A 25,070-nucleotide genomic window follows, 5' to 3' on the forward strand; every position below is an offset into this window, starting at 1 on the left:
TCTTATTTGAGTACAAGAACAACAACAACAATTAGCATCCAAGGGAAAAAGTGAAGGTCCCAGCACAAGGGCAGGTGATGTCTCTGAGCTGGGGAAGTTCTGCACATTTGGCCCTTGGTGTTGGCGAGGGGGGCAGTTCTAGGAACGTCCGAGACTGAGCTTGCCCCAGCAGACACCGGGAGCCCTGGAGTGAGGCTGAGGAATGTTGCCACGCGGCCTCCACGTATCCACCCCAACACCCGCCAGCCTGGGAAATGTGTCTGCCAGCTGTCGCTGCTGAAGGCTTACGGAGCGTCTCAAAGGGATTATGGACCCAGGAGGCTGGTGACTAATGGAAATGCCCATCCTGGTGGCTGATCCCAGCACAGAGTCACGTTTCTGCACGTCCGGTCCCTGAATACGGCTGAAGTGAGCTCAGCCTGTCCCCCTGGGACGCAAGTGGCCCCTCTGGGCAGTGGTCAGCACACCCTCTCTCCCTTGGGAATCCTGCAGAAGGGCCTGGATTTGCTGCAGGAAGTAGGAGGGGTGGTGATGGAAGAGTTGAGAGAGGTTGTCCAGGAAACAAACTTTCTGCGGGCTTGGGTCCTGGGCCCTTGGGGGAGCCGAGCTGTCGGCGTGGGAGGACTGGAGAGAGTGGGGGGGAGGTGGTGTCGAGTCAGGCCTGAGTCGCTTTCCCACCCCTGTACTAGAGCCAGACCACAGGTCCTGAGAGTGGAGGGTCAGAGACAAGACAGATTGTGGCTCAAAAAAGGGGACCGATGCTGGGCAGATGAGAACAGGGAGTCCCTTCTCAGCATTGATTTGGCTGTTGTGAGTTAGGTGAGTTTTGTGGTGTTAATTCACAGTCTCTCTCTTTTTAAAAAAGTTTTTATTGGAGTGTGGTTGATTTACAATGTTGTGTTAGTTTCAGATGTACAGCCAAGTGAATCAGACTTAGATATACATATATCCACTCTGTTTTAGCTTTCAGCCCTGTATAGAGTATTGAAGAGAGTTCCCTGTGCTATATGGTGATGGTGGTGGTTTAGTTGCTAAGTCGTGTCGAGCTTTTTGCGACCCCATGGACTGTAGCCCATCAGACTCCCTGTCCATGGAATTCTCCAGGCAAGAATACTGGAGTGGGTTGCCATTTCCTTCTCTAGGGGATCTTCCCAACCCAGGGATGCGTCGTTACTGCTGAGCCACCAGGGTCTTAATTAATTATTTACAGAATCTTCTGGACTAAAGGTCCTTAAATGCTGATTTAAGGAGGAAATGTTGAGGATGCAGTTGATCGAAAAGCTTTGTGTCACCAGTTTAGAAGTTAGGGACATGTTTCTTATACAAAGAATGAGAGTCTAGTATGACTGAAATCCCAACGATTGAAGGCATTTCAGCGTCCATCCAGAGTGGTCATCCACTGGATGACCCATGCCCAGAGCTTCTGATTCGACAAGTCCAGCGTGGGGCGTGGGAATTGGCATTTCTAATTCCCAGGTGATGATGCTACCTGGTCAGGGACCCCTCCCCCCTTCATTTTACTAATTTCGGGCAAAGGATTGAAACACTCTACTTACCAAACAAAAAAAAAAAAAAAAAAAAAATAAAGAAGAAAAGGAAGAAAGTCCGCCAGCGTTTCAATAAATACAGGACAAGATGTTCAGACTTCATGGATAATCAGATGTGTTCAGATAAAGCATCGCATTCCTTCCCAGTTGCCAGGGTTTTAGAAGATGGACTGACGTGGCCTGGGTGAGGATTTAGGGAAGGGGCTGTCCCCTACTCGTTGTTTAAAACTGTGAATCAGTACAGCCTTGCTGGTGGGCAGTCTGGCTCTGTGTCTCCAGGTACAAAACGTGATCTAGAGTTTTAACTCTAGGAAGTAATCCTGTATATGGGACAAGATGTGTTATTCATCCCAGTTTCCTTTGTAAGGAGGAACAGTGAACCGCCTAAACATCCCTCCACAGGGAGCAAGTTTTGTAAATCACATAGACACACCAAGGCTTGTTATGCGGCTGAAAGGAGATGAGAGCGTGGGCTCTGCGGGGTCAGGAAGGGTCTTGGCCCCACTGCCTGAATTCCACTTCCTCCCTTTGGGAGCAGAGCTTGTGATGAAAACAGGAGACGCTGGGAATAAACCCTTACCTCTAACTGAGAACAGTACATTTATTTTTTAATACATTTTAAAAGTATTCTTTTTCATTATGGTCTACCTTAGGAGATGTAAGAGGTGCAGGTTCAGTCTCTGCATCAGAAACATCCCCTGGAGAAGGAAATGGCAACCCACTCCAGTATTCTTGCCTTGGAGAATCCCATGGGCAGGGGAGTCTGGTGGGCTATAGTCCATGGGGTTGCAAAGAGTCGGACACGTCCGAGCGACTAAACCCAAACACATTTCTTAATTGGAGGGTAATTGCTTTGCAGTGTTGTGTTAGTTTCTATTGTACAATAGTGTGAATCAGCTGTAAGTATACATGTGTGTGCTCAGACACGTCAGTCCTGTCCAACTCTTTGCGACCCCATGGACTGTAGCCTGCCAGGCTCCTCTGTCTATGAGATTTCCTAGACAAAAATACTGAAGTGGGTTGCCATGCCCTCTTCCAGGGGATCTTCCCGACCCAGGGATCGAACCTGAGTCTCCTGTGTCTCCTGCATTGCAGGAGGTTTCTTTACCGCTGAGCCACAGAGGAAGCCCATACGTATAAATATATCCCCTCAATATGTATATTTAAATTTCGTTTGTTTAAAAGTACCCATCTGTCTGTCTGTTGTCTGTTTAACTGCTCATCTGTCTGTCTGCTTATCTGTCTGTCTATCCATGCTCATAGTACATGCTTGCATGTAGGAAAACAGCATGATTTGGGAGGTTTCTGTCTGTTCATCTAGTCGCCACATATTACAGAGCAAATAAATCAAGGTAGACAAGACGCTTTGTGTTCACAGAACACACTTCTGGTTGGGAAAGACAGTAAGTGGAAAAATAGAAATAATTTCATTCCAAGTATAAAAGTTGCTTTAAGAAAAAGATAAAAACGGGGGTGTTGCTCACCATCATCTTAACAGTTGGCTGTTTAGCCAAAAACAGAACTCTGGGTAAGTTTTCCTTTCTTCCTTGTATTTTTCTGTGCCATCCAGAATCCACCATTTCAAAGACTGTGCTCCTTGATGTTCGAGGATCCTCCCCCCGATCACTTGGCTTAAGTCCCACTTGCTGCCGAGCCAGGGCTGCTGACCACACAGTCCTCAGGCTCCTCCCTCAGCTGATCCTCAGAGCAGCCTCCCCGACTCCCTGATTCACCCCGACTCATCCTCCCTCCTCAGCCTGCTGTGCCTCTCTGGGAGGTCCTGCACTTTCCTTATACATCACTCATGACAACTAATAAGTTACACACTTTCTTTGCTTACCGAACTCAACACTGTGCAGGCTCTGTGATGGCAAGAAATGGGTCTGCCTAGGCATTTGTAAAGTGTGCGGGATAACTGAACTCAGGTTCGGCTGCACGCCACTCAAAAGCCAATAATTCAGGAGGCAAGGGTCAATAGAAAGGAAAGGTGCTTTCATCAGAAAAGCTGGCAGTTGCAGGGAGAAGGCGGACTCATGTCCTGAGACCACCTCCAGAGATTCTGCTCAGCCATGACAGTGTTTGGGTTTTTTGTTTTTGTTTTTGTTTTTTCAATATTTATTTGGCCATGCCGCATCTTAGTTGTGGCACAAAAGATCTTCCATCTTAGATCTGCTGTGTGTGATCTAGTTCCCTGATCAGGGATCGAACCCAGGCCCCATGCACTGAGAGCGTGGAGTCCCAGCCACTGGACAATCGGAGAAGTTCCTTCTTCCTTTTTTTTTAAGTGTACTTTAAAAAAAAATTATTTCTCTGGCTGCATCAGGTCTTAGTTGCGGTGAGTGGGCTCTCTCCTTGTGGCACGGGCTCAGTAGTTGCTCCACAACATGTAGGATCTTACTTCCCCGGCCAGGGATCCAACCCACATCCCCTGCATTGGAAGGAAGGTTCTTAGCCACTGGACCACTAGGGAAGTCCCTTCCTTTTCTTTATTAAACAGTTCATGTTGCCTTTTCAAACGAGGTGAATTTGGGGAGATGTTGTATCTCTGTTGCTCAGGTCAACTGTGTACATTGTTGGGGAAGAAGATATTTTCCTCTGCCCTTCAGGGTTCTTCTAGCTAGTCTAGGAAGTAAATGGATGTAAGGGCTTCCTTGGAGAAGGTAATGGCACCCCACTCCAGTACTCTTGCCTGGAGAATCCCATGGACGGAGGAACCTGGTAGGCTGCAGCCTATGGGGTCGCTAAGAGTCGGACACGACTGAGCAACTTCACTTTCACTTTTCACTTTCCTGCATTGGAGAAGGAAATGGCAACCCACTCCAGTGTTCTTGCCTGGAGAATCCCAGGGACGGGGGAGCCTGGTGGGCTGCCGTCTATGGGGTTCCACAGAGTCGGACACGACTGAAGTGACTTAGTAGCAGCAAGGGCTTCCCTGGTAGCTCTGTTGGTAAAGAATCAGCCTGCAATACAGGAGGCCCAGGTTCAGTCCCTGGGTGGGGAAGATCCCCTGGAGAAGGAAATGGCAACCCGCTCCAGTATTCCTGCCTGGAAAATCCCATGGACAGAGGAGTCTGGCCGGCTACAGTCCATGGGGTCTCAAAGAGTCAGACTGGGCGACTAAACCACCAGCAAGACTGATTAATGGGAGAAAATCAAACAAAAGTTCAATAACATATGTCCATGGGAGAGACCCCGGAAAACTGTCACTCACCAAAGTGGCAGAAACCCTCACCTTATATACCACCTTCAGCTGAAGATGAGAGAGGATGTTGGAGGTAATGTTTTGGGACTTCAAAGGGATGGAAGGAAAGTCACATCAAGATGGAAAAGCAAATGTTTGGTAAGCAGCTGTGTGCTGGGCCTGTGGAGACACTGGGACCCAGAGAGGACCCTGGTCTTTACGCCCTGTCCCCTGCCACACCAAGCCCACTCTGCAGATGACCCTGGTGACAGCTCTATCCTGGGAAGAGGACCTCTATTTGATATTTAAAAAATAATAATTTTATTTATTTGTTTATTTTTGGCTGCACTGGGTCTTCCCTGCTGCTTGCAGCTTTGTCTAGTTGCAGCAAGCGGGGGCCACTCTCCAGTTGCGATGCACAGGCTTCTCTTGTTGCGGAACATGGGCTCTGGGCAGCACAGGCTCAGTAGCTGTGGCTCCGGGTCTCTAGAGTGCTGGCTCAGTAGCTGTGGTGAGCGGGCTTAGTTGCTCCCTGGCCTGTGGGATCTTTCCTGACCAGGGATCAAACCTGTGTCCTCTTCATCAGCTGGCAGATTCTTTACTACTGGACCACCAGGGAACTCCCTATCTGAATGGTTTTAATCAGTTGAGGGAAGGTCAGAATTTCTTCCTGAGTTTTGGGGCCTTGATTATTTTTACCTTAAAGTAATCCACATGCCAAAGAGACATTTTGGGGTAGTGAATTTTGCTTCCCTATAATATCCTTCAGGGTTGGGGAGAAAGCTTAGAATTCAGATGTCCTCCCCAAGAAGTCTGAGTCCCAGCCATGCAGACTTTGGTGCCTGGTACTCCTCAGACGTACTCCTGAACGCCGAGGACTCACCGGCCTGTCTGGAAACCAGAATACTGGGCCCAGTGATCTTTGGCAAAGGGCCTTTCCAGCTAAAACTTCCTGTGGTTCTGCGAGATCTGGGGTGCATGCTTAGGCTGGGCGTCAGTGACTTGTTAGTTCAGGAAACAGCTGAACACAAATACATTCTACTCAGTAGCCAGCTGTGCCTTGACCAAAGGAAATAGAAAATACACGTGATCTTACTATATCCTATGTGGTGAGGTGCCAAAAAGAGCAAAGGGTAACCTTGCTTACACTAGGTTTGTAAGATAATTTTAACAAAATATCCTGGGAATTCCCTGCAAGTCCAGTGGTTATGACTCCGCACTTTCACTGCTGAGGGCCCAGGTTCAGTCCCCGGTCAGGGAACTAAGATCCTGTAAGCCATGGGGCATGGTCAAATATATATATATATGTATTTACTAATTATGTGTCCATAAGAAAATAGTTTCTAGGGACTGCCCTGGCGGTACAATGGTTAAGTCTTTGTGCTTCCAATGCACAGGGTGAGAGTTTGATCCCTAGTCAGGGGGTTAAGATCCCACATGCCACATGGCTTAGTCAAAAAGTTAAAAAAAAGAAGAAGAAAATACTAAGGAAATCCTTTGTTGGGTGAGTGCTGAAAATCATCAGGCTTCCCAGGTGGCTCAGTGGTAAAGGACTACGCCTGCCAATCAATGCAGGAGATGCTGGAGACACCGGTACTATCCCTAGGTCAGGAAGATCCCCTGGAGGAGTAAATGGCAACCCACTCCAGTATTCCTGCCTGGGGAATCCCATGGATGGAGGCGCCTGGCGGGCTATAGTCCATGGGGTCACAAAGAGTCCAACATGACTGAGTGACTGAACATGCACATGCTGAAAATCATCACTAACACCAGTTAGTGTTACAGACAAAGGATAACAACGATTAATTTATTTATAGAGTATCGGCCAGTTATTTTGTTGTTGAGTCACTCAGTCGTATCCGACTCTTTGCGACCCCAGGGACTGTAACCTGCCAGGCTCCTCTGTCCATGGAATTCTCCAGGCAAGAATACTGGAGTGGGTCGCCATTTCCTTCTCGAGCGGAATCTTCCTGACTCAGGGATTGAACCCGCATCTCCTGTGGCTTCTACACTGCAGGCAGATTCTTTGCCACTGAGCCACCGGGGAAGCCAGTTATTAGTTTAGTTTTTGAATTGGGATAAGATTCTCATATTTATTATATAGTATTTCCGGATTTATAAAAACCGTTATTTTCAAGGAAATCTCCCCAAACAAGATAATATTCTTGTCACAATATCCAACCTTCCTTTCCCTCAATGTATCAATATTTCCACTTACCAATTTGAATTTACCATGAAGCTAATGAAGCTTGAACTTCAAGACTCCTCAGTTATGCGGTCCCTCCTTGGTCTCCAGAGGGGCTCTGGCATTCTATTTGTAAGGTTCTTTTGTAGTTTTCTTCAGAAGAGCCCCCGACCCCTGCCTGCCTCCCAAATTCCTAAGCTTCCTGCTTCACAAAATGGGGCTTTGGCAGCCTGCTCCATTGCCACCTCCCTCCTCAGAGCCCCCCACATTTCCCACTTTTTCCCAGATGGGAAGAAAAGCTCCCAATAGTGCCATCTGCCTCAGCAACATGGTTTCCTGGAAGAAACCAACCTAATGGGAATGTTAGAAAACAATTCAACCAAGTCAACTGAAAGATCAAATTGGCTTTATTCTATGAGCCAAGAATCAAGCAGCATCCTATGGAGCAAATAGGAAAGAGTTCCCTGGAGCTGCATGAAATGAAAGGCTTTTATGGACAGAGGGGAAGGAGAGAGGAACTAGCAAAGAGTGGGTCATTTTCATAGGGAAGATCACTTCCCTATGGGGGGCTCACTGTAGGGGGCTATGAGGCATTTGCCTCCCTAGTGCTGACCAGGGAATTCCAGACTGTCTGGTTAAGATCATATTCCTGCGAGAGGCTGAAACTGCAAGCAGGTTAGGTATTAAGTCTCCATTTGGCATGGTATGCTTAGCACAAGTGACTCCATTTGGGCCTGTTGTCTTTTTTTGAACAGTTTCCCCTTTTGATCAGACCTTGAAAGTCACTCAGTCCTGTCTGACTCTTTGCGACCCCATGGACTGTAGCCCACCAGGCTCCTCTGTCCATGGAATTCTCCAGGCAAGATACTGGAGTTGGTAGCCATTCCCTTCAGGGACTCTTTCCGGAACAGGGATCAAGCCCAGCTCTCCTGCATTGCAGGCAGATTCTCTACTGTCTGAGCCACTAGGGAAGCCCATTTGTCACTGAGAAATGTGGTAAAAATTTAAGGTGTTAGTGCCACTCTCAGATACTGTTCTCAAGTTCTCTGTTTTTGTTGATTTACAGGTTGTAACTTCAGGCTCACTGTTTTTCGGCTGGTCATTGTCTTCATTCCTTTTCTGGCCTTCCAGTCTTAGGGAGATCATTTGCTTGGTGGTTAGTGGGTACGAACATACATTTAAACCTTTTGAGAAAATACAGCATGACAGGGAGACTACTATGATTATTACAAACAGGAAAATTTCCTAATGTTTGGAGTGCATTTTGGAGCCATGGTCCCCGTGATACAAACCAATCAACATCAAGTAAGTCAAAGAAGGACTCCACTGAAGGAGTGAGAGTTTATCTATAATATCTGTAGTTTGAGTGAATTCCTCTTTTTTCAATATCCTGGGGTTCCTGAGCCTGTCAGGCAATGATTTTCTTTGTTGTTCAGTCAATAAGTTGTGTCCAACTCTTTGTGACCCCATGAACTGCCACATGCCAGGCTTCCCTGTCCTTCACCATCTCCCAGAGTTTGTTCAAACTCATGTCCATTGAGTCAGTGATGCCATCCAACCCTCTCATCTGTCACCACCACCCCCCCTTTTCCTCTGCCCTTAGTCTTTCCCAGTATCAGGGTCTTTTCTAGTGAGTCAGCTCTTCACATTAGGTGGCCAAAGTATTGGAAATTCAGCTTCATCATAAGTCCTTCCAGTGAATATTCAGGGTTGATTTCCATTAGGATTGACTGGTTTGATCTCCTTGCAATCCAAGGGACTCTCAAGACTCTTCTCCAGCACCACAGTTCAAAAGCATCAATTTTTCATCTCTTAGCCTTCTTTGTGGTCCAGTTCTCACCTGTATATGACTATTGGAAAAACCATAACTTTGACTATATGGACCTTTGTCGGCAAAGTAATGTCCCAACTTTTTAATATGCTGTCTAGGTTTGTCATAGCTTTCCTTCCAAGGAGCAAGCATCTTTTAATTTCATGGCTGCTAAAAACCTTAATTTTTAGTGAAGATAAAGTGATAAACAATTGTGAACCTTCTTTCATATTAGCATTTTGTGGCCTGTGAATTTGTAAATACTCTGTGTATGTGTCTGTGTATAAATGCTTTCTATAATCTGTAGAAATGTGTTCTCATAGTAAATTTTTCAGTGTGGCACAAAACATGTTTACTAATAAACCCAAATATCTTTAGGTCCTTTGTAGAAGAAATCCCCAAATGGACAAATCTGTGTTCAATAATTGTTTTGTCTTATTTGGAAATGATTTAGGTATTTGATAACTATCCACCATTTAATTTAACTTGGCAAAACTTTAAGGTTTCAGGTTACCAAAAAGATTTGGGGAAATTATTTCAAAAGTTCACATAAAATTTTTATTCTGCAGTATCGTATTTATTTCTCCTGTTCTCAATAATTATGCTTAGACTAAACACAGAACTTTCATAAGATGTTTTGACAAAATCAGCCATCATCCCAAGCTGTTTTTCTTGCTGACAAATTTCATAGCAGAGATAACATGAACTTTTTTTAACCAATGGACCCAACTAAGATAATATGCTTTGGCATTATTTTAATGCTGATAATTCTGAAGACATACCTATCCAACAAATTTAAACTAGGCTTTATTTACCAAAGATTTTCTCAGATCAAGTAAACCTGAAAAATATTTGAGTTAGTTTCTATCATATGTCTGAAAGTTGTAGGTATCCTTCATATATACAAGTGCTTTATTCTCTTCAAGCCAATTAAATAGAGCTCTACAAATTAATTTTAGCAATACCATCTGAAGGTGGATAGTACCATACAACACATATACATAGACATACACACACACAGACAGAGGCCAGCAGAGACCTTATAGCTGTTGTTGAAAGATTTAGCCATGAATCGGGTAGTATAAAAGAGATTGGATCCAAATTATGTTTCTAACAGCTGCAGTAACCTAAGGTGACCTGTTGAGATGGCTAAAGCTTTTTATTAATATTTATGGAGAAGACCTTTAGGATTTTTCAGTTGCCTAAGTTTCAAAATACCTTTTATCCCTTCTGTTTTCCTTCTGATAAGAATCACCTCCTTGAAGTTGGTATTTTAAAGAGATGACCTAAATAAAAGTTGCTGGAACAGAATTTCTGGTTTTTCAAAGATATGTGAGAGAAGGACAGTTGCTTTTAATTCCTGAGGATTTGGGCTGCAACTTAAATGATATCATAGGTCGATCCACCTATAAATCCTTTTACAGGGGCTTTAGAAGGTTTTTCTTTCCTTCTGAGTACATAGTTTTATTTTAGGGAAGCAGGCCTTAACGTTTTTCTATCAGGCTCTGCAACGTGGCCAGTTTCTGACCACAGAGATACTTCGTAGCTGTCACCTGGGACAAACAGTAAATATTTCTGACAGTACTGAACAACCGCTTGGATTCAAGAGGTACCTGCAAAGAGGGCACAGAAGGTATTTTATTTTTGGACTTCCCTGGTGGCCCAGTGGTTAAGAATCCACCTGCAGTGCAGGGGACACGAGGTCTCTCTGTGGTCTGGGGAGATTCCATGGGGCACCCAAGCCTGTGCCTGACTACTGAGCCCATGTGCCCTAGAACCGGGGCTCCGCAGCAAGAGCCATGCACCACAACTAGAAAGGAGCCTCCGCTGGCTTCAACTAGAGAAAGCCCACGTGCAGCAACGAAGGCCCAGCACAGCCACAAATAAACAGATTTTTTAAAGATATTCTAGGCGAGTCTGGAAGAGCCGACTGTGGTGAGAACTGCCACCCTTAGGTGGCCTCGTCTAGAGGCCACGAGTAGGATTCAGAGTAGAGAGGGGAGGACCAGTAATCTACCAGAATTTAGCCTGGTTTCTCATGAATGTTAGTTTCCCTTGGCAGTTTAAGGGAATAATGTCGTGGTTTACCAGAAAATTCTGGTAAAGAACTCACCAACTCATCAAGAGACATCCCTGGTGGTCCAGAGGTTAGGAACCAATGCTGGGAAAGGCCCATAAGGGGGCGCCTTCCTTTGAGAGTAGATATGGGGGTGTCTGTGAGCCTACAAACTTGGTGGATTTTTGTTTATTGTGTTGTGGTCTCTTCAGAGTAGAAAGACATTCGGACAGAGGATTGCTAGAAAGAATTGAGTGCTCAGAGGAGGAGAGAGGGGAGCTCTTACTGAGTTCCTTAGATAATAACAGTGCCAGCTTTGGGTTGCCACTATTTTCCTCAGCCTGTCGATTTGCCTTTTAAACGTGTATTTATTTATTCGGCTGCTTTGGGTCTTAGTTGAGTCGTGTGTGGATTCTCTAGTGGTGTGTGGGCCTAGCTGTCCCATGGCTACGAGATCTTAGTTCCCCAATTACGGACTGAACCTGTGTCCTCAGCATCGTAAGGCCGATTCTTAATCACTCGACCGCTAGGGATGTCTCTTGATTTGCCTTTTAATTTGAAGGCAGACATTAGGAGTTTTCCTCCTCTTATGGAGCCAAATCTCCGATCATTATTTTGTGTGTTATTTTGTTAATTATGCCGAAGTTTGGACAGTCAGCCTTCTAACAGAGCCCTGGCAGATTCTGTTGCTTCTTGATGGTTTTCTCCCCGTGGTTTGATTTGTACTATTTAGCCATCTAATCCATCTGGAATTTATCCTGGTATATGCTCTGAGGTAAGGGTTGAATGTGATCTTTTTCCCATTGCCAACTAATTAGTCCTTCAACCACATATTAAGTCATCTTCCTTTCTCCACTGTATCGTAACCTCCCCTCTATCATATAATAACTTCTTGTATCTTACCTGTAAGACAAGGTAAGATATCTTACCTTTCTGGGCTTTTTGTTCTGATTCACAGAACCAGGATATGCCTGTTTCTGCATAAATGTTTCTAAATGTCTTGCAGAACTAATCCCCTTCTTGACTTTCAGCTAGTCACTTAGCTTGTGTTTATTAGTGAGGAAAATGAGGAATGTGTTAACATTTGGCACTGTCACAAATTTTAACACCCACAGAAAGGACAGACTTCCCTTCTCCCTGCTTTGTACTGTAACAGAGATATAAAAGGACACAGTTTCCTTGAATTTCCACACACATGTAGTCTCAGAGCCAACTTATGGCAGTGAATCTTTTACTGTAAAAGGATAAAAGCCAGAAGTAACAGAAGGTTGCATACCATGTTACGGAATTTGCTTCTTAGCTTCCTATCTTTGTCTTTGAGAAACATGAGATTTTCAGCCACAAACACATGAGGTCCTGTGATGAAATCCCCACACATGTCCAGAGTGAGCCTTTTGGTGGAGTGAGTTTCCCAGTTACTCTGGAAACCTTTATGTGGTTTCATTCTTTCTTCTGAGTACATACCCTTCTCCCATCCTCCTACAATGACTCTCTGCTGCCCTTTCTAATTGCCCTCCCAGTCTGTACCCTCTAACTTCTTTTCTTCTTCTTTTTTCAGTATTTATTTATTTGGCTGCGCCAAGTCTTAGTTTCAGTAATGGCACGTGGGAGCTTCGATCTTAGTTGCAGCGTGAAGGGTCTAGTTCCCTGACTGGGAATCAAACCCAGGGCCCCCTGCACTGGGAGAGCAGAGTCTTAGCCACTGGACCGCCAGGAAAGTCCCTGTACCTTCTAACTTTTTAGTGACAATGTTTCATAAGTGAAAATGGGGACATATATTTATGAGAATGGTGGATGGAAAATCTAGGCCATCTGATTAATGATCTTCTAGTCTAATAGATGGAGAGGTTTATTGGGGGAGGTTTATTCTATTTTGGAGGTAAGGTAGAAGAGACGGAGTCAAAACAGAAGAAGAAATTGTATTCTAATTTGATTTCCTAGGTTCCCCAGGTTTCCCAAATTCCTTCAGCCTCCTTCACTCCAACCAGTCGCAATTCCAGTCTCCCTTCACAGGTTCATGAAGTAAAGTAGATCTCTCAGATTTGGAGCAATGTGTATTATTAGAAAAACTCATAAACAAGTTAGGGTTTCAGATGGGTGTCTTGTCTAAGGTTCTGTGCGTGAAGCTCTCTGTCTTGGAGCTCTCTGACCTTTTCTAATCTTTCATCTTCTGAAAAGAGTGTAAGTTCCACAGAAGAAAACAGAATGTGCTAAATCAGTAATTCTGATATACCTGTTGAACAGGCTCTGCAATTGCAGTGATGTTGTTTAGCAGGAAAAACCTTTATCTATTAGGACAGGTATTTCTGAATTTAAAGATAGTTCACTGCTCTCAGTGGGTCTTTTGTGTTTGTTTTCAACTGTAGATTTGTGGTAGTTGGTGAAGGATCAGTGACAATGTTTTTTTGTTATTTTCCTCACATAGAACAGACTGATTGACCTAAGTCTGTTTATATCTTTTGTACTCAACAGCTGTTTTCCTAGTACTCTTATATTCCAGTGAAAGTGAACTTTCTTATAAAGTCAGTAAACATATAGTCATGACATCTGCTGGGGAAGAGCAGAAAACCTCACAGAATGGGTTCTTCCATGATACTGCATGCTAAGTCGCTTCAGTCAGGTCTGACTCTTTGCGACCCCATGGGCTATAGCCCACCAGGCTCCTCTGTCCGTGGAATTCTCCAGGCAAGAATACTGGAGTGGGTTGCCATGCCCTCGTCCAGGGGATTTTCCTGACCTAAGGACTGATCCCACGTCTCTTGTGTCTCCTGCATTGGCAGGCAGGTTCTTTACCACTAGCGCCATCTGGGAAGCCCCTCCATGACACTCAGTTCAGTTCAGTTCAGTTCAGTCGCTCAGTCATGTCCGACTCTTTGCAACCCCATGAATTGCAGCACGCCAGGCCTCCCTGTCCATCACCATCTCCCGGAGTTCACTCAGACTCAAGGCCATCGAGTCCGTGATGCCATCCAGCCATCTCATCCTCTGTTGTCCCCTTCTCCTCCTGCCCCCAATCCCTCCCAGCATCAGAGTCTTTTCCAATGAGTCAACTCTTCGCATGAGGTGGTCAAAGTACTGGAGTTTCAGCTTTAGCATCATTCCTTCCATGACACTAGCTGCGTGTAAACATCATAACATATATCTGTTCCTTTTCTCACTTCTCTGAAAGCTGGCATGGTGTAACTCTGTTGTGTTCTCCGCTAGGTCTGATTGTGATCTAGGTGGAATGACATACTTTCTGGGGAAGTCAAACTTTGCTCTAGTGATAGAGAACAAAATAAATGAGAAAGTGGATCTGATGAGAGTCGTTCACCAGAGCAGAGCCTGGACAAGGGTCTTTGAGGAGTTCCCCTAGGTGGGATGCTTGGTGAAGTCTTTAATGGATGCAATCTGGATCGCTTTTCATCTTTCTGGAGCTCTTCAAGCATCTTAGCTGTGGACATAAATCCAGGTTTTCTGTTTTTTAAAAAAATGAGACAGTTCTCTTTAGGATGTAATTTTTGGTATAAACGCATAGTATTAATATAAGTCCCCTGGTTTGGACATGTTGGAGGGAAGTTTGAGATTCTGTAGCCTGCAGGTAAAGGATAACATTAGATCTTGCAAGGTTTAAGACTGTAATGTTGAACTTAACCTGAATACCTCAGATGCCATTGTTGGCAATGGCATTTCTTCGTGGGTGGAGTGAGGTACTCCTAGTTGGGAATTTGTAGCCCTGGCCAGGTAAGCAGGAAGCCAAGACTGCAGCAGCAGCAAGAAGCTGAGTAGAGTGTCCCGCTGATGGAATCTCAAGCTGCCAAGTGGCTGCGAGTGCTTTCTGCGTTCTTCAAGGAGAGCACTGAAAGGTAGGACTAGGCTCCTGAGTCAGCCCTGTGCCACAGTTTTAGGCTGGTGACTGCCTTTTCTGCTTCAGTTACCGCATCAGCAAACTGAGGATGAGAAAACCTGCCCCACTCCCGGAGAATGTTGTAGAGATCAGAGGAAACTTGATTATGTAAGGTACTGTTATCATTGCATCTTAGAGACCTTCTGCTCTTCTATATTCGAGAAGACAAAAGTGGAGGGTTGAGGGGGCTTAGCTCAGTGTGTGGGGTGAGATGAGACCATCCAGTGGTCGGGCTGGTGGAATGAGCACGCACCGGGAACGCCCCACTGTGCCGTATGTTCCGTGAACAAGGTGGGTCTCAAAAGCAGGATGGGGAGGGGAGATGGTCTACTGAGGCATCCATACTTCGTTGCCATCAGCTGTTTCAAGTCGCATGGGCCAGGGCCTTTTCTCAGCCCTTTAGAGCCACTCCTCTGGTTTGATGACATTCATCCATCTGGCATGCGTGTGCTCAGTTGCGTCCAACTCTGTGCGACCCCGTGGACTGCAGCCCGCCAGGCTCCTCTGTCCATGGGATTCTCCAGGCAAGAATCCTGGAGTGGGCTGCCATTTCCTCCTCCAGGGGATCTTCCCCACCCAGGGATCGAACCCGTGTATCCCGAATCTCCTGCATAGGCAGGCAGGTTCTTTACCTCTGGCGCCACCTGGGAATCCCTCAATTTGTCATTTCATCTTAATTGAAGTTAGGTGTACCTTTTGCTCACTGAATTTGTAAATTGTTAGGAAATACAGATAAGTTGATGGGTTTGCCTGTCCGCCAACCTGAGCTTTCTCTTCTCTCGGTGGTGACCTCAACTCTGTGATTTCCCTGTTGCCACCCTGGAGCCACCCTCGTCCTCTCCTGGAACATCATCTCACAGACACGGCCTTCTCGTTTCACTGGCCGTCGGAAAAGATTTTGTTCACAGTAGCTGTTTTTCCTTCCTTCTGTTGTAAAAGGGTTCCCATTGTGCGTGGATTGCTTGCAGCTCCGATACTGCTCGAGTGAAAGATTTGTTGTTATTGTTTAGTTGCTAAGTCATGTCCGACACATTGTCTAGGAAGGGAGTTGTGTTTGCTTGCCTACTGCATGATAAAGTTCAGTTTGAGTTAAGACCCAGTCCTTAATGGGCTTCCCTGGTGATTTTTAGTCGGTAAAGAATCACCTGCAATGCAGGAGACCCGGGTTCAATTCCTGGGTTGGGAAGATCCCCTGGAAGGCATGGAAACCCACTCCAGTATTCTTGCCTGGAAAATCCCATGGACTGAGGAGCCTGGTGGGCGACCTGACTGAACAACTAAACCACCACCACCTTAATTAGGTTTAGGAATTCTTCCTGGTCAGGCCCTGCCCTACCCCACCCCACCCCCACCCCAGCCCCTGACATTCTCCCAGTAGCTGTGCCATACAAATGGAGAGTTGTTTGCTTGTGTGGAGTTAGCTTACTATATTATTCTATTTTTTACCAAAGAGACCCATTTCGCAGATTCCTCTGGGGCATTCATTAGTGGCAAGGTATGTGTGTCTGCCCTGGCCACCACTGTGGACGTGTCAACGAGTTTCGTTTTAGATTTTAATGGAGTATTGACCCAAAGCTTCTGTGAAGGGCAAGAAGCAGAGGAAGGAAGAGAACAGATGGGCCCTTCCTGTGCTTCCGGTCATTTCCAAAACAAAGACATTCCATTCGCAGACATCTAGTCCTTGAAGCTAAGGGCGTAGCAGCAAAGTGATTTGATTTACCTTCTTGGTCAAACACTGCCTGTTCCTTCCAGAGTTATAGGAAAATTGATGTATCAGCCTCATTATTTGTTCTTCTAGACAATAAAATTAATTCAAGCTATTGAATACTTATTTTATTGCTGTTCCCATTAAGTCCAGAAGTTTGCAGAGATTTTCAGAAACCTGAGCTTTTGTTTCTCCAATTTCAAGAAATTTCTGTATAAGCTTTTGTCTTGCTGGGGCCATCACTTGTCTGGTTTTCGTTGTAGGCTGGTTCAAAATCTTGATTTTGCCAGGAAGAGTCAGGCTTTAGGAATTTCTGGCACTGTAGCCAAACTTAGAAGGTCTGTTTGTAAACTGGAATATTCCTTTTCTGCACATTAATTCAACACCCTACTGACAGTGCGGTCCGGTACTGATCTCTGGGCAAACAAAAATAAATCATAACTGCGATGTGGCCCCTACTGTTTAGAAGCTTATGGTTCAGACATGGGAAAGACATGTAAACAAACATGTTATGTATAGCGTGTAGGATGACCTTATGTCCTGGGACATCCTGTTGTATGCCTCTTGTCATGGTGATAACGATTAATAGTTGTTTAGTCGCTCAGTAGTGCCCGACTCTTTTGCGACCCCAAGGACTGTAGCCTACCAGGCTTCTCTGTCTATGGGATTCTCTAGGCAAGAATACTCGAGTGGATTACCATGCCCTCCTCTGGGGGATCTTCCCAACCCAGGGATTGAACTCATGTCTCCTGCAATAGCAGGCAGATGCTTTACAACTGAGCCACAGTGAGAGTCTCTATGAATGTTTAGGGTATAGAGATGGTAGAAAGCAGGGAGAATTCCCAGAGGAGACACCTGCGCTGGTATCTTTGGACCTTCAAGGTCTGAGGGCTTGAGGTCAGGGTGGAGGTGGGGGGAAGAGTGTGCAAAACACTGCAGGCAAAAGGGAAATTGTTCCAGAAGCAACATTTAGTCAACTCAAGCTAGTCATTGTTCCCAAATTTATCCTGTGGAATAAATTCCCCAGGACACTTGGTCAAAATACAGATTTCTAGAACCTGCTGGGGCAATTTGGATTTGGATTTTAAAAAATTTTTTTCTTTTCAGTCCAGGTGCTTGTCTTTTTTTTTTTTTTTTAATGTTTACTTGTCTGCACTGGGTCTCAGTTTCGACATGTGGGATCTAGTTCCATGACCAGGGATCGAGCCTCAGCCCCCCTGCACCTAGAGCTTGGAGTCTTAGCTGGTAGACCACTGAGGACCTCCCCTGGATTTGGATTTTTAAAGAAGGGCCACAAATGATTCTTGGACATAGTAAAGGTTCGGCACCAATTCTGTAGGGATTATGGCTACGACTATAAAGGGCTGGAGCAGAGGAGAGCAGGAACAGCAAGGCTAGAGTAGGAGTCACAGATCAGCCAGGCAAGGGTGACCTGGGCTGGAAAAACCCTCAGAGGTCGAAGCGGTTGGGAGACATTTACAGAGGATCTATGAAAAATGGGGACTGCAGGAATCATAATGGAATTGCAGAGGAATGTCCATCCTAAAGGAGATCAGTCCTGGGTGTTCACTGGACGGACTGATGTTGAAGCTGAGACTCCAGTACTTAAAGACTCTGGTGCTGGGAAAGATTGAGGGCAGGAGGAGAAGGGACGACAGAGGATGAGATAGCAGGATGGCATCACCGACTGGATGGACATGGGTTTGGGTGGACTCTGGGAGTTGGTGATGGACAGGGAGACCTGGCGTGCTGCTGCGGTTCATGGGGTCGCAGAGTCAGACACGACTGAGCGACTGAACTGAACTGAAAGGATTCGAGAACATTCAGGAGTAAGAATGAACAGGACTTAGTACATAACAATTACTGATGTATATTTGTGTGTGCGCTTAATTGCTCATTCCTGTCCAACTCTTTGCCACTCTCTGGATTGTAGCCCCCTAGGCTCCTCTGTCCATGGGATTTTACAGGCAAGAATACTGGAGTGGGTTGCCATTTCCTCTGCCAGGGGATCTTCCTGACCCAGGGATCGAACCCACGTCTCCTATGTCTCCTGCATTGCAGGCAGATTCTTTACCCACTGAGCCATCAGGGAAGCCCACTGATGTATGTGGACAATATCATTTCAAGCAGCAAAACGCTTGTGTCAGATCCAGGAACCTGCGGAACCTTATAATCTGAAGGGTTGGGTGGTGAGCCATAAATCTAAAAATACAAACAATGGGAGCGTGTTGTGGCATATTTCATGTAGACCTAAAAAAACAACTCCTGCTTATTCTTTGTAGTCTCCAGAATGATCGAAACTGTTGTGTTTATCTCTGGGAGCTGGATGAATTGTAAAGTATCCAGACACCCCAGCCCTCCTGTCTAGACTTCAGGCAAACCCCTCCCCTTCTGTTACGGTTAAGACCCACCCGCCAGGCCTTATCTTGCATCATTTTTTGCTTTTGTTCTTGTTATCAAAATGTGTAAGGCAGTCATGATTCATCAACAGTATGCTATGCCAACCCCTTTCAGGGGAAGACGTCTGTCTGGCAGTGTCAGCCTTTGTTCTTAAATCTAGAGCTGCTCTTTCTGTGGGAACCTGCAACTCTGAAAATTAAGAGTAGGATAAGAAACGCCTTTATCCAGGCACGGAGATCATGAAGTTGAGGCAATCCATTTGCTTGGTGCATTGGTGACTCTGAACTGAATTCCTGGAATGAAAATGAAGAAAATCCGAGGACAGCTCTACTTACTTCCCTCTCCCTTCAAACATACAGAATTTTTTTTTTTTACTTTGAAGGCTGAAATCACCAGGCCTGTTGACCGACTTTCGAAGGAGCAATCGGAGTCAGAAGCCGAATCAGAACTTATGAAAAGCCTCAAAAAAAAAAAAAAAAAAAAAAAAAGAATGGGAAACGGATCAGGCTATAATTTCAGTGTCATTTAGCACCCTTTACCCAAGACCTGGCCACGGCGCGTCCACCAGTTTGGACTGGGGAGCTAAAAAAGTATCGAAAAATTCCAGCCCTTGGCTACTCTTGTACCACCGCTGAGGGATCTGACGGGTGAGGGTGAAAAGGCTGACATTTTCCACGCCGTTCTATCAGAGAGGGGAAAACGCCGTTAACAGCAGCCTCAAAAGTTGGTTTGGGGTTGTTTTTTTTTTTTTTTTACAATAAGAGGCTTAACTTCTCTGTGAGCCCGTATCACCAACGCCATTAAGTCGCAGTAGCAAGATGAAAAAATAAACAGAGAAGGAGGGACACCCAGCGTGCGCCGACTCGGAAAAACGGGAAGCCGGCAAAAACCGTTGACGGCGCCCGGGTCCTCCGCCCGTCACCGCCTCCGAAGTCGCAGCCGCCAAGCCCCTTCCCCCGCAGCGCGGGCGCGACCACCGCGGCGCGAAGGCGGGGGGGGGGGCTCGGCAGCTGAGCCGTGCGCTTCCGAGGCCCCGCCTCCGCCGGCGCCCCTCGCCGCGCGCGCGGGTGGTACGGCCCGAGGGGGGCGGCTCCCGGGGCGCGGCTCCGCGGCAGCTGAGGCGCGGCCGGCCGGCCGGGAGGCGGGAGCCGGGAGCCGGGCCCCTCGGAACGCAGACGCCTAACCGCCGGGCAGCCGAGGCCGAGCTGCCGACCCGGGCTCCCCTCACCCCACCCCGAGGAGGCCCCAGGAGGGGCTTCGGCGCCGCGGCCGCGCGTTCGGGAAGGAGGACGAGGGAGGAGCGGCGCGCGGCCGGCCGGCTGAGAGGAAGCGCTGCGCCCGCGCCCCCGACGGCGCCCGTGAAACCACATCCGCGCCTCCGCTGGAAGCGCGTCCGGGCCCCTGTCACCCGGTCCCTCCATCTTGAAAGGGAGAAAAAAGCGCTCTCCCGTCCCCGCTCCCCTCCTCCCAGGAGCCGGGGGCCGCAGGAGCCGCGCGCATGGCGTTCAGCCCCTGGCAGATCCTGTCGCCCGTGCAGTGGGCGAGATGGACGTGGTCCGCGGTGCGCGGCGGGGGCGCCGGAGAGGAGGAGGCCGGAGGGCCCGAGGGCGACCCCGAGGACGAGGACTCGCAAGCCGAGACCAAATCCTTGAGTTTCAGGCAAGTACACGCGTTGCTGCCAAGATTCGGACGCGCTGCCATCCATCCATCCATCCGCGGCTCATTCTGTGTGTGTGCGCGCGCGCGTGTGTGTGTGTGGTCGCCACCCGCGTTAACCGTGTTCATGGCAGTGCTGCCGTCCCTGCCCGTAACCAGGTCCCCGCTGTGCAGTCGGAAGTTCAGGACGTTGTGCCCTCCCGCCGGGTGCTTTCCTCCCCTCGTTTCAGTGTGAGCTTTCTGAACCTAACCCAGAATCTGCAGTCTCTCCGCATCCCCGTGTGCCTCAGTCCCTTTCTCTAAGCTTCAAGACCCCAGCCCCCGCCCCTGCACAAACACACACACACACGCACTGTCGTGGATCCCACCCGCTGGCACTTGGGGCCCTCCCTACGGGGAAGAAGTCGCTCCCAGGCCCTCCTGGGACTCCCCTGTGTCCCCGAAAATGCAGCCTTGGTGAAGAAGGTCGCGTGATGCAGGGCCCCCTGGCCGCTGGGGGAGAAACGGTCGTCTCTCCTGAGCTGTCAACCCGTGTGATTGCGGGAGACAGGTGACAGCGTCCTCGGCCTCTGGCCGGGTGCCTTGCAAACAGGTAGAGAGAGGCCTAACTCCAGAAAAAGGGCATCGAGGCGAAAGCTGGCTTCGTGATTTTAGGCTGAGAGAGGCGATCTGAATTTTTAAGCCTGTGGCAAAGGGCTTTTTTGAGAAAAGGAGTCTGTTGAGGAGCTTTTGGGGGGCTGTCAGAGGAAGGGAAGGATGACCTCAGAAATAAACGTTGCTGGAGAAAGGCCCCGGAGGATGGAGATTTCAGGGAGACGGAAGCTGGAGGAGGGCGCTGCCTCAGCACTGCTCTCCCCTCCCCCCCATCCCGGGCCAGTCCACACTGAAGACCCCCGCGCGGGGTGCGAAGTTAGCAAAAAATATTGGACCTTGTGGAGATGTAGCCTGTAAAGAGGTATCGGAAATACCGTTGAAAGTGGTAATTCCTCATTTTTCCCCCTTGGCAGCTCGGATTCTGAAGGTAATTTTGAGACCCCTGAAACTGAAACGCCCATCCGATCCCCTCTCAAGGAATCCTGTGAGTCGCACCTTGGACCGGCAGGCTCTGGGGCCAAGACCCAAGGTAAGGAAAGACTTCCCTTGTTCTGCCTTTTTCTTGCTGCTGTTGTTTAAAGTTTTGAAAATGTAAATAAGGGAAGGAAAAGTGTTAATGCAGGGCCATTTTAAAAGGTGGGGGGTTGTCTCCTTACTCAGCAGGAGCTGTTTGAAAGCTCCTGGCATATTTGAAATGGTTGGTTTGTTTGTATTTTTCCAAGTGTGGAAGCCAGAATCTTTCTTCCCTAAGTAGGTTGTACATTTTGCAGTATGAAATTATCATTATCAGAACATTCCTGCTGGGCCCTGAAAAACAAAAATGTGTGTGGTGGTGTTGGGATGGAGGTGTGTTTAGATTTGGCTTCACACATTTCTCAGGCCTTCGCATTTTCTCCAGGGTGTGGCTGGAGACAAGAATTATAGGTAGGAGTTGAATTTTTTTAGACAAGGAGGAATCTTAAGAGGCGGTGTCAAAGTTCTTCACCGCCCCCGCTTCTGCCAGGGATGGTGGTGAGCCCCAGTCTACCCAAGAAAGCCTGGCGTGGAGACGCCCTGCTGCCCTCAGAGCCCAACCTTGAGCCTGCATTTCATCTGCAGAAGCTGCTGCTGTTCCTCTCGATTAGCGGAAACCGTTTTTGTCCCACAGCCAAAATCTCACCTGGCCTGATCGCAGTTAGATGTTCAAAGTGGCTGTGATTCAGCAGTGGAAACAGTCCCCATCTCTGCAGGCCAGCGTCGTGGAGGGAGACGGGCCTTTCAGAGGTTAAGCAGAGTGTACCTACCTGTCAGCTTGGCCTCCCTGGTGGCTCAGTGGTGAAGAACCTTTCTGCAATGCAGGAGACACAGGTTCGATCCCTGGGTTGGAAAGATCCCCTGGAGGAGAGCCTGGCAGCCCACTCCAGTATTCTTGCCTGGAGAATCCCATGGACAGACGAGCCTGGCGCGCTATAGTCCTGGGGTCACTATGGTCCTGGGGTCACAAAGAGTCAGATACGATTGAGGTGACTTAGCATGCACGCGTGCACCCGTCAGCTTTGGCCTAAGTACAACAACGGAGAAAAATGAAGCCGGGGAAGGGGGAACAGAGTTGGGGGAGGGTTGGTAGGAGGTGCTGAAGGCTGATGGGGGTGGGGAACCTGACTGGTTAGGGGATTTGAGCAGATTCCTGAAAGAGAATTGAGGGGACATCTGTGCAGTTTCCTGAGGAGAACTCTTCTAGCAGAGAGCATGGCTCCTGGGAAGGTCTGAGACAGCACCAGCCTGAGGTAGAGGGGTGGGGAGGGAAGTGCCCAGGGGGGCAGCATGTTGGAAGTCAGGGAAGAGGCCTGGTGGCTGTAGCAGCCGGAGTCAGCCAGGTAGGGGGCTTTCTGGGTCCTCTAGTCGCAAGGTGTTCATTTTTCCTTCTGAGTGAGATCAGAAGGGCTGCCTTTAAAAAAGGCCACAAACCGGGCAGCTTAAAACAATGGAAATTGGTTCCCTCTCTGTTCTGAAGGCTAGAAGTCTGAAATCAAGGTGTTGGCAGGGCCAGGCCCCTTCCAAAGATTCTAGGGACAGATTCTTCCCTGTTTCTTCTGGCTTCTGGTGGTTGCCAGCGATTCCTGGTGTTCCTTGGCCCGTGGCAGCAAAGCTCCCATCTTAACTGGTCAACTTCTCCCTGTGTATCTCTGTCTCTTCATGTGGCTTTCTGAGGAGGACACAAGTCATTGGGTTTAGGGACCACTCCAATCTTAAGTCGACCTGTTACCTTGATTGCATCTGCAGAGATAACTGCAGTTGAGCCTTGAGCAACATGGGTTTGAACTGTGCGGGTCCATTTGACACAGATTTTTTTTCACTAAGTATGTTCTAGAGCAGGGGTCCCCAACCTCCAGGATCTAACTCCTGATTATCTGAGGTGGATCTAATGTAATAATAATAGAAGTAAAGTACGCAGTAAATGTAATGCAATTGGGTCACCCTGAAACCATACCCCATCCCCTACCCCGGTCCATGGAAGAATTGTCTTCAGTGAAATGGGTCCCTGATGCCAAAAAAGGTGGGGACCACTGTCTTAGAGTACTACACGGTCCACGGTGGGTTGAATCCAAGGATAGAGAAACGTGGATATGGAGTGTTTTCAACTGTGCTGAGTGGTTGGGGGTAGACACCCCTAACCCCCACATTGTTCAGGGCTCAACATTTATGTCCAGATAAGACCACATTCCCAGGTGTGGGGAGTTAGGATTTGAGCTTGTCTTTTGGGAGGAATATAGTCCATCCCACAGCAGGGCTTTGAACAGAGGGACAGTGCTCTCGCTTCCTTTTTCAAAGGATAGCTGGCTGCTGTCTGGAGAAGGCGCACCAGGATGGATGTCCTTTTCCTGTGTTTTCTCTATTCCAGTGTGTGTCACTGTCACCTGCAGTGACAAAGTAGAGCCAACTTTCAGTTACCCTGTTACCTGAATTTTGATCGGGTCATGAATTTATTCTCCCAACGGTCATTATATTTCCTTGCTTAGCAACTTCCTCAAAGGTCACCTGGGGAGGTCACAGGAAGTCCGTGCTGGATTTCGTGATGGAGCTGGACTTACTGGGGAAATGTTACCAGCTTTTTGTGATTTGGTTTTGCTTTCAGTGGTGAGCTACAGGGACTTCCCTGGCAGTCCAGTGGTTAAGACTCCATGCTTCCCATGCAGGGGACGCGGGTTTGACCTCTGGTCAGGGACTGAGATCCTGCATGCCACGTGGTGTGGCCAGAAAAATTTTTTTTAATAGATCAATAAATGGTGAGCTCCATACTGGGCTGCCCTGCTGAAAATTCCCTCAGCTGGCCCTGGGCTGCTTTTTTTACCATGAGTTCAGGCAGAGACCACATGGGAACAGGCAGGTTTGCATGTTGGAGGACTTGTGTGTGCCACTTGGCTGGGTAGCAGTCTCCATGACAGAAGATGCTGCTTCATAGCTTCCCCTTTCTTCTCTCAAGATTGGCAGATCTGAAGGGAGATTTGAAAGCCTGAGAGAACTATTCTGTGGCCTTCCCCTCAAATTTAAATAAAGCTCACAAGACAGTTTGAAAGCCTCTTTGAATTGCTCAGCCTGGGCCGCCTGCTTCCTCACCATCCTGTCAGCTGGTGGTCTGATTCATCCTGACAGATTCTTCGCTAATTAAATGGAGGCCAGTATGGCCCAGGCCCTCAGAACCACAGAGACCCAATTGTTTGGTCCTTCCTATGCCACGGACTCATTTTTACAAGTTTTGGTCACTTACGGCTCATACTCTCTTTTCTCGGTCTCTCTAGAATTTTTCTTTTTAGAGAGTCAGGGACCAAGTCAGGAACTGGCTCAGCAGTAAAGAATCCGCCTGTAATGCAGGAGACGTGGGAGATGTGGGTTCCTTCTCTGGGTCGGGAAGATCCCCTGGAGGAGGAAATGCCAGCCCACTTGAGTATTGTTGCCTGGAAAATCCAATGGACAGAGGAGCCTGGTGGGCTACAATCCATGGGGTCATAAAGAGTCAGATGCAGCTGAGCGTGGATCAAGAGAGCTCAGCGGAGTAGCTCAAGATTGTGG

The 25,070-nt window shown here is 47.6% G+C and overlaps 1 protein-coding gene across 12 annotated transcripts in view; it reads left to right on the plus strand.

Annotated features, from left to right (window-relative positions):
• The window catches only part of TACC1 (transforming acidic coiled-coil containing protein 1), a 126,723-nt gene that overhangs the window by 45,903 nt on the left and 55,750 nt on the right, over positions 1-25,070 (plus strand). For 6 of the 12 annotated variants that reach the window (XM_040242965.1, XM_040242971.1, XM_040242968.1 and 3 more), the window contains exons 1-2: positions 19,907-20,429; positions 21,434-21,549. In XM_040242965.1, coding sequence (XP_040098899.1) covers positions 20,269-20,429; positions 21,434-21,549 — 277 coding nt within the window. In that variant the 5' untranslated portion in view covers positions 19,907-20,268. Of the gene's footprint in view, positions 1-19,906; positions 20,430-21,433; positions 21,550-25,070 lie in introns of those variants that run through there. The other 6 variants (XM_040242967.1, XM_040242969.1, XM_040242973.1 and 3 more) reach the window with 2 other exon arrangements.

The sequence above is a fragment of the Oryx dammah genome, unplaced genomic scaffold, assembly GCF_014754425.2.
Source record: "Oryx dammah isolate SB20612 unplaced genomic scaffold, SCBI_Odam_1.1 HiC_scaffold_7, whole genome shotgun sequence".
NCBI lineage: Eukaryota > Metazoa > Chordata > Mammalia > Artiodactyla > Bovidae > Oryx > Oryx dammah.